This window comes from Fringilla coelebs (assembly GCF_963513975.1).
Source record: "Fringilla coelebs genome assembly, chromosome: 6".
Taxonomy (NCBI): Eukaryota; Metazoa; Chordata; class Aves; order Passeriformes; family Fringillidae; genus Fringilla; species Fringilla coelebs.
Genome location: NC_140034.1, coordinates 11,893,728 through 11,911,435, shown reverse-complemented (window position 1 = coordinate 11,911,435; position 17,708 = coordinate 11,893,728). Strand labels below are relative to the sequence as shown.

The 17,708-nt window shown below is 40.0% G+C and overlaps 1 protein-coding gene across 1 annotated transcript in view; it reads right to left on the bottom strand.

Annotated features, from left to right (window-relative positions):
* The window catches only part of BEGAIN (brain enriched guanylate kinase associated), a gene marked incomplete at its 3' end in the record, with an annotated part of 147,568 nt that extends 130,160 nt beyond the window's left edge, over window positions 1-17,408 (bottom strand). Inside the window, exon 1 of the mRNA XM_084207193.1 lies at window positions 16,644-17,408. Coding sequence (XP_084063319.1) covers window positions 16,644-17,387 — 744 coding nt within the window. The 5' untranslated portion in view covers window positions 17,388-17,408. The remainder of the gene's footprint in view (window positions 1-16,643) is intronic.
* Between the last annotated feature and the right edge of the window lie 300 nt (window positions 17,409-17,708).

Genomic DNA, 17,708 nt, shown 5'->3' with positions numbered 1-17,708 from the left:
GTGAGTGATTGGGGAAGAATTCATAAGTAGGAACTAACTTTCAAATTCCTGCCAGGTAGAATTTGGATTATGCCTTGCTGCCTGGGGATTTATATACCTTCAGATGAATGTCTAACTTCACTCTGATTCCTATTGATCTTTTCACACCTTCAGGTTGTTTTGTGACAATAAGCTCCACATGCAACTTACTCTATTTAAAAACCACTTTTGATCAGTTTTGATCTTATTGCCTTTCCGTGTCATTTAAGTGTTTCATTCTTGCATTATGAAAGCAGAAAATGGAGCACCTGACAATCATTTTTCTACCCATGGCTTTGTATATGTTTCTCCTGAAGATAATGTGTTCTTTTTGCTGTCTCTCCCTAAAGGAGTCTTTTAACTTTTAGTTCATCTTTCTTAGGAGCTTTCTTTCTGCTTGTTTTTGGCAAGGTGATGATCAGAATTCTTTTCTGTACTCTAGACCACAGTTATGTGGTCAGAAAAATTAATTTTATTCTTGCCTGTGTAGTGTTATAACTACAGCAATGTTCAGCAGATCTTATTACTGGATTTTCCATTTTTGTTCCTGCCTTTTCCCCCACAGTAAACTTCTTGTCACCAAGCACACTTGGACCGTCAGTATGGAACTTTGCCTTGTGCTCTATCTTCTTCCAGGTCTCTTAGTTCTCCTTGAAATCTTTTATCTACTGATTTTTCTAAATAAGTTTGTGCATCTTTAAGGGTTTTTCCTTCACTTTTCATCTACTTTTCCTATATTATTGCTAAACAATGACTCAACAGTCCCCATTATGTTTAGCTTTTAACTTTTATTAACCTTTTTGAGCATTTAGCCTTAAAATTTCGTTTCCCTAGTTTGTTTTGAATGACAAAAAAAATTGACTTCTCTCTTAGTCATTCCTGACTTCATTCAGCTGGTACACACCTCCCTGGGACCTAACAAATGTGGTGTATGTAATCTTTTATGACTTTAAAAAGCCTCTGAGAAGGAAGAATTGGAGAATTACACACCAGTCAACCTTGCCTCTGGTCTGGAATAGCCAAGGAGCATATATTCTTTGAATCCATTTCCACACACATGAGTTTCTTCAGTCACAGGATAATTGTGTCTTTCTTCAATGGCAGCCTGGAATTTTTTCAGTCCTTCTAAGGCTGATCTTGCTTTACTCTGTGCACAGAGGTGAATACACCTCTTTAAAGTTCCATCCCATTTAAGTTTCAAATCCAAGGTTTTGTTAGATTCTTTTCAGCTAAACAAAACTCCTCAGTCCTCGGTAGCCTCTGTTTTATGGTCTCCTAGTCTAAAAGTATGACCTTACCTTCCTACACCTGGGTGTATAATTTTATCATTGACTATTTAAATGTTCTTTCAATAAGTTAGAAGTGAGATGACTCTGTCCTGATATAATTGTTTATCACACTATGAATTTTTGCATTACCATGAATTAATAATGAAATGTTTTCCTTGCAATCACCAATGAAAAGGCTTAATACTCTTAGACCTGATTTTTCAGATCCTTGTAAGGTGATTTCCTTTGAAACAACTCTCTAAAGAGTAGTTAGTCTGTTTTGTATGCACTGCAAAAGTGTTTTATTGCCATAGTATAGCTGCATACATTTTTCAAAGGAAAGCATCATGTCATAGTAAATCAAATATCCATAAAAGACTGTTACAGCTGTTCTTTTAAATTCATCAGTCATTCAGGGAACTTTGGCCAGAGTGTAAAGCTGACACTGTCTATAGGGATGGCAACATTACAGTACTTCTTATCAGAGTGATGACATTTTATAGAACTTTGAAAAAACCCAGTTTAATTATTTCCTTCCAACCTGCTGTGATTATGTAAGACTCAAACTGAGAAATCAGGTGTTACAATTATTTAGCATCATAAGCTGAGACTCAGGCTCTGTGGGGACTATGCAATGCCTTCTTTTGGGGATGTCCTTCAGAGCTTGCTGCTAAGACTGGGGACTTGGCTGAAGCACATTGTAATTCTTTCTGCACTGGGCAGCTGTGTTTTGTTTTCCTTCCCATTAAAAGATTGACAGGACAGTGGTAGCAGAGGGAATACAAACCAGAGCCTCAGATTTTACAGAATCAGAATTACTGGGCCCTGGAATGCTGCAAGCTTATTTGGCTGCCAGGCTGACCAGCTCACGAGTGAAGAGATTCCACAGAAACATCCCCATTTTTGTCCTGGGAATCAATCCCAAAGACACTCCCTCTCACCTCCAAGCATCTCCTGTCACATACATCTCATCCAGTTTGGGAATACATCCCAAAGAAAGAGGACAAGGGGTGACTCCAGGCACAGGTGAGTGCTTTCCTGCCTGTGTTTGTTTCATTGCCTGACACATCAGGAAGCACACTCCCTCACAGTGAGTGTTTGCAAGATTAGGTTCTCAAGCCCTCCTGCTTTGCCTTTGACTTCACATCTCAGTAATGAGTAGTTCCACAGTGGCTATAATGCATTATACATTGATAATAACAGCACATGTAGCATTAGACTTCCTACTTGCAGTATTTGTCATAATCCTTAAATCACATTTCTTCACAAATAAATAAAACCCAGCAATAGATAATTTCAGGCTTTTATGTCAGAAGTGCACAAAAAGCTACAGTTCTTTCAGCACTTGGGTTTGGCTTTCTTCCCTGAGTTCTCTTTTAATATTTTGAGAGGTAAAGCATTAATATAAAACAGTGATATGGCTGTCAGTTAACTTTTAATGTATTTTAATGGAGAGAGGTAGAAATGCATCACTGAATAAAAAGAATTTATTTGAAGAACTATAGGCCCAAGGTGAATGTGCAACACCCCATTGCACCAGTGGTAAATAAAAAATGCAGAAATATTAAAGAGAAGCAGAGCTGTGAAAAAGATCTGCTAGATCAGGTATTTGGGGAAATACAGATGACAACTGGAAAAGATTTTAATGGTGCACCTATCATCTCTGAAGGGAATGGGTGACAATGCAAAGCAAAATAATAAAAAGGTGGATTTATTTCTCACAGTAACAAGTTCTGCTGCACTTCTACTTAAATTAATAGTTTACAGTTAATCCTGACACGGTAATTTAACTGCAAAACTGCATTACAGGGGTTTGAGTGCTGTACTTGACATAGAAATGTGAGATATTTTTAGTTCTGAGCTATAAAAGGAAAGTGCAAATATAGAAAGTCTGCAACTGAACTAAGTCTGAACCACAACAGCTTTGCAGGCTGCAAGTCCTGCCAGTTCTGTCTGTCAGAAGAGGCACTGACTGCTGGAAGACTCAGTCCAAACCTGAGACAAGACAGTAACATTTGCCAGGACATGCAGTCATTCTACACAGATCAGAGTTTCCAGGGTGACAGTGCATTGACATTCTACATGGACCTACTTTAATTTATTAAATGCAATGGGTTGCCCAGGGGGTTTGGAGAGTTACCATCCCTGGGGGAGTTCCAGGGGTATCTGGGGGTGGTGGTGAAGTGGTTTTAGGGGTTGCAGGGCCAGTGATGGGTTAATGGTTGGACTGGATGATCTTAAAGGTCTCTTCCAACTTTGATGATCCCATGGTTTTATGATTCTATTTTATTTTTGTTGCATCCACCCCAATTGGAACTACATAAGTACAAAAGAATAATTTCTTCAGGGAGAGAAACTGAGATGGTACACAAAGGTGTTAGTATGTTCATGGATTTAGATGCCCTTAAAAAGACCAAGGAATACAGCATAAAAGATTTATTTTTACACATCCAACACCTTTGTTGGATAATCCTGCTATACTTGATGCTTAAGGAATTTCCCTAAAAAACACATTGGTTCTATTACTGAGGTTTACAGGGTTGATGCCCTAATTTGGAAGAAAAATAATGAGGTTATGTGATGATTTGGTGTAAGTATTGTTAGAAACAACCAGCCTTACTGGTCTGGAGCAAAAAATTATCAACTGCAATACAGAAATTTTCCTTTCAACAAGCTGAATCAATTGAGAAGCTCAGCATTCTCTAGTTACCTTAGAGGGACATATCCATGTTTTTGTAACATACTGTTATGACTAGGAGGTTCATAAGCTATGCTAAGGATGAAATAATAAAAAGGAATTAGTGACACAATTCAGTGTCAATCTATGTGCTCAAGTAAAAAAAGGAAGGTGTGCAGTCATTTGTGGAAACAGGTAACTCTTTTGGTGAATGTGTGTCTAACTTAGTTGACCTGGGAATGAGGCATGCAAAGCTGCCCACTGCAAAAGGACTGCTCACTATAAATAATTTTAGGAAACTGAGGAATGAAATAAACATATGTTCATGCCTTGGAGTATTAGGGCTGTAAGCACAAGATTCTGCTGTCCCTCAGTGCCTCAAGAGGGACTCAAGCAGTGCTAGACCTCCACCTTGCTGGCCAGACTGCTCCCAATGTTCATAGACCATCCTGAGTTGGAATGGACCCATCAGGGTCATCGACTCCAACTCCTGGCCCTGCACAGGACACCCCAGAGATCACACAAGTGCCTGAGAACATTGTCCAGACACTCTGACGGGCTTGGTGCTGTGTCTGCTTCCAGGGGGAGCCTCTTTCACTTATTAGTTGTTTTGTCTCAGTTATAAAGATTATATGACATTCTAACACTCATCATAATGTAATTATCTATTTAATTATCTATATAATTATCTATTCCAGGAAAAGATCCCATGTTTTCAGTTGCTGGCTGCATCTTAAAAGTTTTTAATGAAAATCAAAGCAAGGCATAAACACTTCAGAATAGCAAGAATATCATAGATTCCTAAATATTGTAGATTTGATAAGTACTACAGGGGGCTAGGAAAAATTTCCAGCATACATTAGAATAAGGATTCCTCATATTTCTAAGGATGTTTTTGCAACACATCCATTTTATGAGAGGATCTTGAAACACTAAACAAACTGATTAAGAGTTATTTTTATTTTGCAGCTGGAAAAACTGAGGAATTGCCAAATTTGACCCTTACCCAAAGCTACACAATAAAGCAGTGGAGACAATTGTAAGAAAAGCCAGTTTTATTCCTTATAAATCTGTATCTAAATTTTCCTACATTTTACCACAATGTTTATACATTGTGGAAAATAATTGTTGGCACAATAAGTAACAATCATTGGAACAGCTGTGGTGAAAACAATTGTTCCACAGAAAGTAAGGATTTAAAAGACATTTGTTAGCCAGTTCATCCTACAAATTACAGCAGAGCATATGCACCTTTATAAAATTCCATTATAGCTTAGAGGACACATACTAATATTTATTATAGCTATTAGGCTTCATAATTTTGAGAAATGTAAAAATCAAGATATTGATCTGTAGTACTAAAATAACTGAGTTACCAGAAGAGTTACCTCTTGTTTTTCTTCTGATGATGGAAGTTCACTAAGAGTGGAAAATACTGAATCTCTGCTTGTCATGATGTTTAGCTAATTATTGCGTTATTAAATAGTGACTCAGCCAGGAAGGTTCATTTGTTTCTTCCTTCTCAACTGGAAAAGCTTGAAAGCTTATGAAATGGGAAAGTGGAAGCTGAAACTTTCTTCTCGGCATCCCACTCTTTGTTACTCACATTTCCCAACATGGGGGAGAGATGTATTTCCTTCAAGGAAGGAAGGAAGGAACATTTAAGATGTGAATGAATGCAAGAAAAGCAGGAAACCAACCAGAGCTGTCACTGCACAATTTATAGAGCTGCAACACTGCTGGGGTGACATCAGTCGGAGATGCAATCACCTGTAAAAGGAATTCCTGGGGACCTGAGCCCAGAAATGAGACATTAGCAATGTTAGTGCCCAACACTCTTCTGAAGGCCTGGTGGTTGAAGAACAAAGCCTCTTTCCTTCCTAGGTTGCCTCCTGCAATGTTAGTTCCTACACTCCAGAACGATTATGAGCAATATGATACAAAAAACTGCCAGTAGCTTGTGAGTGGAACAGTCTCACTTCTTGCTGCCCTTGCCTACTTCCAACATAAATAAACACATAAATAATAATTTGCCAACAGCTTCCCTCCTGCTGTAGGGAAATGTTTCATGTTTGGTTGGAATAATTAACAGGCATTTTGTTATTTTCTACTACCATATGCTGCTTTTCTGCTCTGTATTTGCTACTCCTCAGACCAGCTCCTGATTTTGCAGCACTGGGAGCTGAATGGCAAATTGTTTGTGGAAGGTGTGTAGAGAAGGGGGAAGGGGGGGAAGATCTTATACACTTCCACCTTAACACTGGAAGAACTTGGGGCTTCAAAGGTCTGCTTTTGTAGCTATCAATGAAGTAAAAAGCCATTTACTTTTAATTGGGGACTGGTGGCTCAACAAAAGAGCCAAACTAATTTTGTTTCAATTATTTATTGTGTTCCAATTCTCATGACTGATTCTGTTTTAATTGTATTTTTAATTAACTGCATTGATTACAATGGACTGTACACTTACCTCATGGAACTGCTGACTGGTTTAGCTTCCATTTTGTTTTACTGCAACATCACAAAAGGAAGCAAGAGAAAAGAGGTTTATCCAGGGAAAAGGAAGTTTTCTGCATTTTTCTGGTGAAAATTATGAAGTTAATTTTAGGGCCCTTATGAAGTTAATTTTAGGAGGATTTTGTTAGCAATTTGCTACTCCATGTACATTTGTTAGCAATTTGTTACTCCATGAGTAACTCTGGTTTTGCATGGGCTGCAATATGGTGGTTCTGTTTCCTCCTTCTGACAACTGGGCAATATTTAATCTTCTACTGCTGCTGGGGGATTGGGTGGCTGGGGTGGGAGTGGCAGGAGGTAAGTTTTTGGCACAGCACTGCCTCCATCTCTGCTCCCTGGGCATCCCACTGTGGGGCTGGGGACTCTGGCTCTGCCAGGTCAACCGGGGGCACCTTCTTGTGTCACCAAGTTCCGCTCGTGCCCTCTGGCCTCTGACTGCTGCTCCTCTGAATATCCTGCTGTCTTACCAGCACTCCCAGTTTTCCCCTTGCAAGACAATGAATCAGCCCTGAGTCTCCAGAAATAGGACGTGCCTGGAGCTCTCCATGCGCTCGCAGCGCCGCGCAGCATCACGAGCAGAGCGCAGGTCTGGCTGGCTGCTGGAGAAATAAGTGGTGGTGAACCAGCTCTTGATTCCTCAATAGCTGCTCATTTTAGCCATGCTCACACAGCGAGTTTCTGTTACTACAGTTATCCAGGGAATAGCTGTTCTTTGGGGGAAATCTCTCTTCATTTTTAAGAGAGCAAGTGAACAGGCCTGGTATTTATTCCTCATTCTCTTTTGTTTAAAATGCTCTCTCTATCCAAGCAGGCAGCAGAGGGCTGAGACTGCCATATTCCTGATCATTCTTGCCCAACTAACATCAAATAATAATGCAAACAGCTCATAAGCTTGACAGATACAGATGTGATTTGAATAATTTTAGTTTGTCTTGAATTTACAGGTATTGAATTTACTGTCAGAAATTGAGAGCTGTTGGCCAACAGTGTCACAAGAGAAGGCTCTGCAGACTATAGTCTAGGAGCTAGTTGTTCAGCAAGAGGTGCTCCAACACTGGAGTATCCAGCTCCCTTGGGTTCTTTTGATGTTAAGTTCCAAAGAAGGTTTGGAAATTCCCTTTTGGCAGTGAAAAAGAAAAGTGTGCCGGATGTAGATACGCTGCTGATTTGAGGCATGGAGACAACAGTGGGATCCTTAAACAATTTCTGTCCATCCTAGGTACTGAATAAGTGTGACACAGAAAAAAAACACTCAAAGGCTCTTCAGTGGAGAGTGAATTTCAATACAGGAAAGGTTTCTTTAAACTTGATAAGTAGCTGCTTACTTTTGGGAAATCAGCATTTTTGGAATTTCAAAAGCATCCTCTCAAGAGTATTACACAGGGGCATAAACACACTGCTGTAGTTTCCACCTCAGATAAAGAAGCAAAATTGCATGTTTTATTTACTCTCTGTTGATAGAAAGCAATGGTATCTCAAAAGAAGGGCACTGCTTGCTAATAGCAAATAGTTTTGGTACCCCTGAGACCCCGGTCACAACTAAGGATCACAAACTTATTTCTCAATAAGATTTTCCTATCAGTTTTGCCTCTACCTTTTAATATTTCCCCCTTATCTTCCCAGCTTAATTTTGAGGATATCATGTTTTAAACTGAAGATTTATGGCATCTACTTCTTCCTTATCCACAAGATGTCTTTTCCTGTCACCTAAATTTCCTGGCACTGAAGAGTTTCATCTAAGAAGGTCAAATTTAAGCTGCTTTGCAAAGACGAAGTTGTTGAAACAAATGCTTGAGCTAGTCTGTGAAAATACCATTTTTTTGAGCTTTATGAAAAAATACGTATTTTATAAATATAAAACAGGTTCCCAAATGGGATCCTGCTTCTCCTTATCTGACCTGAGGTCAAAATCAAAAGTTCCTGATATTCTGAGACATGAGTCATGCTGTTGGAGCAGTTAGACTTAATTTATAGGATCCACATTTAGTATAAAATCCTTTTAAACCACCCCATAATTCACAAAAGTTTCTGTTCTTTGAATTTGTTGGGATCAAAGTTTTAATGCTATGTTTTCTGATGGGAGACTAAAACCCATGGCTCACCAAGCCTACAGAGGAAACAGTGTAATGCAAATGCAGCTTTGGCAGATTAATGTAATTCTCATTCCCTCTTTTCTGTCCCCAAAATGCTTGCTGTGGTGGAATAAGTAAACTTTTATTTTACTCCAGTTAGATGTTAGAACACAGTGGGAGTGCTGGAGCAAAGTTACATCTATGTTTCTATTAATTGCATGCAGTACATCACTGAGCAGAATTTTAATAGAGCTGAAAACCTTGCAATGAGTGGGGAAAAATATCAGTCCCTCACAACTGAAAATTAAATCAGAGCAACCTCTGGCTCTGGGCAGTGCCTTGCACTTTAATCTTTTCTTGGTAGAGTTCAGAGATTTTCACAATGTGGACCAGGAAAATACTTACATTAATGTTGCATGTGGCTGTGTGGGAGAGTCACTGCACACCCAGGTCTTTGCTTTTATGATCTACCACAGCCATGCTATGGCAGGGCAAACCCCCACATTTTATAAACATGACAAACACAGGCTGCTGGGTGAAGGAAGAAATGAAAAATGAGTTGAAGCACCTTTAAAGTCTTTGTCATAAATAACACTTGTAGACCAAAGCTGGACCAGAGAAGAGAGATCTCTTAATCTTTTCTGCCTCCTGCTCTTTCACCTTCCCTTGCCTGGCTTTGCAGTTTTCAGGCATCTCTGCTTATGGTAATTGTCCTAAGGCTGTTGTAGCTTCCATTACTCTGAAAGTACCATTTCTTTCTAAAGGCATCCAAAGACAAAGAGTACAATTGAGGAGTGTTTTTCAAACTCAAAGGAAGGGGAAAATTCATGTTAACAAAAATCACTGGGAAAGGAACACTAAACAGTTCTGATTGCAAATTTTGCTTTCCTGTTACATGTACCAAAATATCCTGAAAGCAATGTGAACTGCATGGGCTCAGATTTTTCTCAGTCTGAGTAGCTGCCCCTCTGAAGGCAAATAGTAGCTTTGGCTGGAAAATGATTTTGTTTTCTGTTTTGAGCTCTGAATCCTGTGCAGAAATTCACCATTGTAATATTGGGGTTTTTTTTTCCTTTATACAAATATCTCCTTCCTGACTCACTTGCTGCTCCCCTTCTCTAAAAAGGAAGGGGTAGAAGGGCAGAAAATGGAGGACACCCAAATTAAAAACCCTAACTATAAAAATGCAGACTTCACGATGAAACAATTTCATTGAAAACACATTCTTGTTATTAGGAAGAAGTTCAGACAGTCTATTTTAGCCCGTCTTGAATAAACAGCTTATTCTTTTGAGCACTGGCTCATAGATGTCTGTGCTCTGTGAAGAAGATTTTGATCTAATTTGTATTTGATGAGCTGGGAAGCTGTAAATGACCACATGCGTCATCTCGGGAGCGTTGTAGCTTTCTGCAGCGCTCGACGAGACGAAGGCTCCATTAGTGACCCAACGGAGGTGTTTTGGAGCAGGCAAGGAGAACTCTCTAAACACCATCTGCTCCTTCTGCTGCTTGTAAAACGATGTCACATCTGCTGCTCTAAAAACATTATGCTGATCTCTCCTGCAGTACACGACTGCTGGGCTCCTCAGCTCTGGGAAAAGGAGTCAGCGCCGCAGTACTGGGACAAGAGGTGTTAGCTGTGGATGAAATTGCACATGGCCTGCTTGGCTTCCACATCTTGTGACCAAACCATAAATGTCAGGGAAAAAAATGAAATTAAAGCGAGGATTCAGCACTCTGCATTTAACTGGTGAAGCTTGTTAAGTAGTTTGACTGTTAGTCTTTGCTGAGCTACATCTTGCCCCAGCTTGGCTGCTGCTGGTACAACTAATACTATTGCATGCTTCAAGCCTAACATGGCTAAGTCTTCTCAGAGACTGAGAAGATATATTTGAGATAGCTTGATTGGTGGAAAATGAGATTTGCCTTTGATTTCAGATGAAATGAGCTCAGAAGGTACTACCATTTCCTTTGGCCATCAGATTTTATAGCTTAGACTATTTGGCTGCCTAACACTTATGAGGTGTTATAAAGCTAATTTACCTAACCTGGAAGCTCCAGGTGTACACACTGGTGTATACTTTTGCAACACTACTCATTACTACTATACCCAGAGTGATCATTTCATAATAGTGGTGTACAGGAAAGCAGTGTTGGTATCAGAGGAGAGAGGTTGTAATGATGCAATAGAAATCCTTGGAAGTACAAAGGAGCAGCAGCCCCACATAATTAAAGATTTAGTATTTGGCTTTCCACACCCACATGCAATCGTTAGGACCTGAGATTCTTTTACAGTATTGCCAGACACAGGGACTGTTTTCAGGAATCTGCAGATGCAGGAAAAATAACAGAGTGAAGTTATTAAGGGGTATGTTGCTTGCAGTTCAGTGGCTATGCTCACTTCATATAATAATGAGTTTAAACTAGTAAGTCTTAAAATTGTTTTATTTGCCTGGTATCTCTGAATGGTAAAAAGAAGTGAACACCATCTTCTGTCAATCAAGATTATGTTAAAGGAATTAAATAATCTATTTTAATACCCATTTTGAGAAAAAAAATTAGGCTACTGATGACCTGATGGTCACCTCCAATTTGCAAAGCAGAGGGGAACAAACTGTGCAGCGCCATGTGGAATACCATGGCAAGAAAGAGGCCAGGATGTCAGGAAAGGTGGCCATATGACATTTTCCACTGCTGTATGAGACTCATAAAAGGCCCTAATGATATGCTCTGGCATGTAGATATCATGCTAAAAACTGAAGCATCTGATGTAGTTCACTTTCTTACTTTTCTCTGATAACTTAGCTTCACTATATCAGCTATTGAGGGTAGTTCTACATTGACCCACCTGTCTGAAAGAGCAGGAACAGACCAGAAAATAGGACACTGGAAGACTTTTCAGGTGTTTGGCTGCTGACTTGATCACTGACCTGGGCAAAGCACCTCATTACCCTTTCCTTCTGGTCCCACCTCTTGCTATTTATTTTTTAGCATATTGGATGCATGAGTCAGTGAAACAATATATACTTTCCATTATAATGTATTTGAACCCAAATCTTACTTGTAAACATCACTGTACTGTAAATAGAAATGAAAGATTTGGTATTCATCCAAGAACTAAGCAAATGCCTATTTTTACATCATGGTGGCAGGTTGGAAGGGCTGAAAGAGGACTCAAAATCTTGTACAAAAGAGCTTTGACCTAGAGCAACAAAATTTTGTCTGCACTTTCAGCAAGATTCTCTTAGTACAAAGGTGCCCTAGAAAATGAGAACCTAGAAACTGTCCTAGAAACTTTCCTTTAGAATGGGAGATTGGTGGCACTTTCTACTGCTGTGGAATTCTACAACAGCTTTTCCATGACAGTCTTCCTCTATTCTTACAGATTCTCTGGTTTTCACAGAATATTCTGATGTGGAAGGGAGCCACAATGATCTTTGAGTTCAACTCTTAACAGAATGGCCCATATGGGGATCAAACCCCTTCATGCCTGTGAAGTTCAGGTGTGTGAGGCTGTGATTTCTAAAGATGCTTGTGCACCTTCAGGAAGCCATCCCTGTGCTCAGATATTTGTCTTGCAAGAGAGCCTACAATGAACAGGAGGTGGCTGAAGCACCAGTCTGAGCCAGGTGATGTCTAGGAAGTAAGCAATTGTCATTGCATCTATCTTCACTGGTGTAGCTTTGCAGGTCCAGTAAATTATTCTCAGGCTTGAAGTTCAGCAAAGTGAAATGTGAGATCCTACACCTGGATCAGAGCAATCCCAGGCACACCTGCAGGCTGGGCAGAGAACTGATTGAGAGCAGCCCTGTGAGAAAGGCTTGGGAGTGATGGTTGAGAAAAACTCAATGTGAGTGGCAAAGTGTGCTCAGAGCCCAGAAAAACAACCATGTCCTGAGTTGCATCTCAAGGAGTGTTGGCAGCAGGTCAAGGAGGAGATTCTGCCTCTGTTCTGCCCTTGTGGAACCCCACCAGAGTGCTGCATCCAGCTCTGGTGTGCCCATAAGAATAACATAGAACTGTTGGAGCAAGTCCAGAGGGGGCCATGAAGATGAAAAAAGGACTGGAGCACCTTTTTCTACAAAGACAGGCTGGGGGAACTGAGGCTCTCTAGCCTGGAGAAGAGAAGGTTGCATGGAGAGCTCACAGCAACCTTACAGCATGTGAAGGTGCTACAGGAAAGCTGGAGAGGGACTCATTGTGAACTGCAGGGATAGTACAAGGAATACAAGGCACAAACAAAAAGAGAGGAAATTTATTTTAGATATTAGGAAGAACTTCTTCACTGTGAGGGTGGTGAGACATTGGAACAGGTTGCCCAGGGAGGCTGTCAATGCCTCAACCCTGGCAGTGTTTAAGGCCGGGCTGGGCAAGGTTTTGAGCAATGTGATTTAGTGAAAGGTGTCCCTGCCCATGGTGGGGGGAATTGGGACTAGATGGCCTTTAAGGTCCCTCTCACTCCTTAACATTCTTGGCTCAGTTGGTCAGAGCCTGGTGCTAATAATGCCCAGGTTACAGGTTTGATCCCTGTGTGAGCCTTCACTTAAGAGCTGGACTTAATAATCCTTGTGGATCCCTTCAAACGCAGAATCTTCTGCGATTAAATATATTGGGGTGTCTAGGGAATGATCATGAGGATTATGAGGAGTAAATGGCTCCATAAACATGGCAAATCCATGTGGACAATGGCCAAATTTCTGCCACTCACCACCCGCACTATTCCATCTTAGTTTACAGTATGTGAAATCTTAACTTCCAAAATGTAGAAGTGGCATTATCCCAACCCAAGATTGTTTTCTAAGATGGCCTCTGCAGATTAATAAGTCATTTGTATTGGTCAGGTTTGCTTGTATTTATTTTGTGTGATAAAAATAAATGTTCTTAGATGAGAAATGCACAATTCCTTAGGTTATGTATACATATAGTTGCAATGGTGAAGTCAAAAATTGTTTCTAAGACCTCTTGTACACAGAATGTGTACTACCAGCAGTTAAATGTAAGATGGAAAGATACAGCTCTTCTAAGAAAGAAATTGATTTCCTATGACCAAGAAAAGTCAGTGTCTAATGTTGTGTTATTTGGTTCCTTGTGTGGATAAAAGTAGGTATGTAAAGATGAGACATAGGAGGAAATTTGGTCCTCATTCATGTATTCCTGAAGTAACTGAAATGTAATTTTCAGGTTGATTCAAATCCTAAGGTGCTGCAGACTTACACAGGTCTGAAGTCACACTCCTGTATGATTATTTAAGAACTAAATTTTTAACCTATATTTTCTTCCTGGAACAATAATAGTGGTATATAAAGCTTTCCTGAAGGTACTGGTTACTTGGAACAAATGTATTTGAGACAAAATATGTATTAAAAGACACAGGCTAATCTCCTTTCATACCTGGTTTTCTTTGAAACATACCCTAAGAAAAAAATACATATTGTTTGGATCAATCCACATTTCTCTCTGTATTGATCTGTCCTTTGACAGACTCTGACAAGCATGTCTTTCCAGTTCTTAGAAACTTTCCATTGTGTACAACCTTTTCAGACATTTCCTGCATTTTTCAGCCCACTGAACTGGTCATATCATTTCAGTCTGGAAGTATGACATAGTCTCTCAAGTTGCACACCTTCCACTACATTGGTGTGGATTCAGAGGTTTGCTTTAATTTAATTTAGCATTTTCCTTTCCTGCCTGTTTGTCCAGAGACTTCAAATTTAGATCAATACATAGAAATGAAAAATTATTTCATCCTGCTGGTCGGGTTACTAAAATATTTATGCCACAACAAGGTCATGTCCATCGTATTTTGGAATTGCTTTCTACCTGTCACAATTCCCTTTAACTACAGTTGCACAATCAAGCATCCTTTTTTTTTCCTGCTAGCTGTCCAGATATTCCTCTGCATAACTCTACCATGGCTGTTGATTTTTTAGTGAGATTTCATTTCAGCAGCCGCTGTTTGCAAACCAGTAAACACTTGCTGCAGAAATGGAACATTTTTACCAGTTCTGAGAAGTCTAAAAGTTGAAAATCACTTTAGTGATTCTGGATCCAATCAACAGTAGCACAGAGGCAGTTGTGGACACCTCAGGGGTCTTCAGAAAACATAATAGACAGGAGGTAATGTCACAGCATTCATCTTCTGAGTCACACTTTTTTTTATTAGGTGCAGCTTTTTTAAACTCAGACTTTCAGACATGTTCTTTCATGCTCTTCAGAATGTATTATTATACCTCTGCTATCCAGTTTTTATATTTAAATCAATGTAATCTTATAATTTCTTTTGCTCAGAGATTATCTTCTGCACACAAAGAATAACTTGGAAACTAAAACATGGAACAGTTAAGCAACGTTCTCTGCGAACATTCAAATGAACATTACATAACCAAGAACTTTTAAAGTATCTTTACAATAATGACACCCAAGGCTATGCAGTTATCCTTTTGCTCCTTGCTAGGCATGTTCGTGTGAGGACTTGGCACTAAATAAATTGGACTAAAGTCAAAGTTTTTGCATGTAGGAGACATAAATCTGTAGATGAGGCTGAGCATGTTTTGTTCTTGTATTTTGCCCTGCCACTCCTTTATTTTCTCATGCTGAGCTCTGCAGTTGGAGGCATTGTTTGTTGAGGTAAAATGTCAGGTAACTACTGTGTTTAATTTAAATGACTAGGCTTAGAGCAGACTGATGCTTCAGCTGGAGCAGGCTGATGCCCACACTAACTGTGTGGAATTACAGAGCACTGGCAGTGTTCAGTCAGTCAGCACTCAATCAGCTGGCAGTTTCAATCTGTACATATAATCAAGTCCACTGGAAAAGATGCTCTGACAGATGCTTAATTGAAATTTGAAAACAGCATATCCTGCCATGGGCTCAGACTGAAGCCTCTTCAGCCCTTGGTAGGACAGCTCTCATTGTGGAGCTCTGACACAATACTGTGCAAATTCTCTCTGTTTCATTACCTTTCACCTCTTCTCCCTCCAGATATCTTTGGTAGGTGGCAATTAAAACTTCCAAGGACAAAAAATTCTAAGCTCAGGTTGCTGAAGTTTGAATAAAATTCTTAAGACCAGGATGTTTTCCTATTTGCTGCAGTCCTCTGTGAAATGAAATAACTTTTTGTTTCTTTGTTTTTAAACTTGAGTAGACTTTTTAAAGAATAATGAAGTTGTAATAGCTCCCAGTTTAGCAACATCTGCGTACATGTGTATAGTCTTAAGCAATAGTTCCTGGACCTTTATTGTTTTAGTGGAATTGCAAATACTACTCTGGAGACATACTAACATATTATGTCAGTGCAAGGTTTGGCAGTTCAGGATTCCAGACTGTGCCATGCTAGCAAACAACAATTTCCTGTTGCTCTCCTTCACGGGCATAAACACCTCTTCCTCATCCAAAGAAAGAATCTCACAAGAAAAAATTAAAAGCATAAATATTTTTTACCAGACCATAGAAGAAAGCTTCAGTCTTTTTTTGGTGGTTCCCCCCACCCCCCCCTCCCAGTTCTTAAGGCTTTGTGGTTGCTTGGGTTGTTTTTAGCACATCAAAATAAAAATTATCAACTGATATGAATTAATGTATTAACTGGTATGTATTAATTCCAGACACACAAACGTTAGCAACATTTTTGGGATGTCAGAGCCCTCAGCAGTATTTAAACACACTAACTGAGCATTCTTGTTTGGTGTAGAGATACTGGAGCAAGTTCTAAACTAGTGACCTTGTATACCTGAGTGGTCTGTCACAGTGCTCTCTTCACCCTTTTCTGAGGGTGCTCATACCAAGCTGACCTGGTTATACACATGCTTCATCCCAGTGCAGGAATAACCTTCTTGCTTGATCTTGCAAAGCCGTCTTCCAGACATCAAACTAAAAGGATTAGGGAATTTTATTCTGTTTTTTCCTTCCTTCCATACCTTCTACAGCTGTTTTCTTGAGCTACTAAACATAAACATTCCCTCTTTGTTCCCACCCTGGCAAAAAATTTGTTCACATGATAAGAGCCCACCCAGGAAGACAGAAACACTTTTCAAATAGTCACGCTAATGCATAAGTTCTTGTCATATATCACCCAAAGAAAATATTTGAGAGAGCTCACCATGCTTGTACTTCTAGGAAGAGATGCAGATTTTGTGGCTGGCATTCCTTTGCTTTGAGAAATCATAATTTCTACTGGCAAGCCAGGTCTTGTTCTGCATGAGACACCATTGTCAAATGACCTGAGAGAGGGACTTGTATCCAGGGACAATGATTTCTCTAATTTGTGTGGTCGTGCTCCAGCCACGATGTCGTCACTTCTCAGAGTCTCTAAGTCTACTTCTTCATGGGTCTTCCCATCTACAATGCTTTCTTTCCAGTTTTCAGGAGACTTTATCTTAATATGAAAATCATCTAGGCTTCTCACACTGGGTGGAAAGGTATTTTTCAGTTTAGCAGCTCGGTATGCCCTCAGGCTCATGGGATCAAGCACTCTGAAAGTAACTTCATTAATAAATTGAGAGAATTTGAGTTTAGCTTCTATTTTTTCTTCCACAACAGACAATGAACTTGATGATCCTTGACTCACCAAGCTCAAGTCAGATGTAGAGGAGCTGCTTTTCTTGTGGGTCTTCTTCTGCCTGTGGAGCTTTTGGCTTGTGTTTCCCACTTCTGCTGGATACAGGGAAGAGTGCTCCAGTCCGTGAGTTTTTTCGCCCCCTTTCTGACAGTGCTTTGATCGATGGGATCGATAGCCTTCATCCTTATTTTTGCTTTTAACAAAGCTTTTAGCTTCTGACCTTGTGCTGCCCTGTAACTCAAAGCTGTCCTCACTGGAGCTGCCACGTTTTGAGTAACTGTTCATTGTCAAATCTCCGGAGAGGCTCCTCTCTGCATCGGTTCCTGCTCCTGGTGCACATGCAGCGGTGCATGCACTGCATTGCTCTTGCTTCATTCACCCTGCCACCCCCCTCCTGCTTGGCTGGTCTTCCAGGCACAGCACCCTCTGGCTTAACTGGGAGATGGAGCCTTTCGACAGCAGCTCCATTTACTTTAGTGTCTGTGTGTCAAATACTGGCACTAAAAGAGGGATTCACATAAATCCTCCTCTAACTTGTAAGACAAAAGGCATGTCTTTGGAAAGCATAACAATGCACCCATCACATTTTGTCCCATATGCACCCCA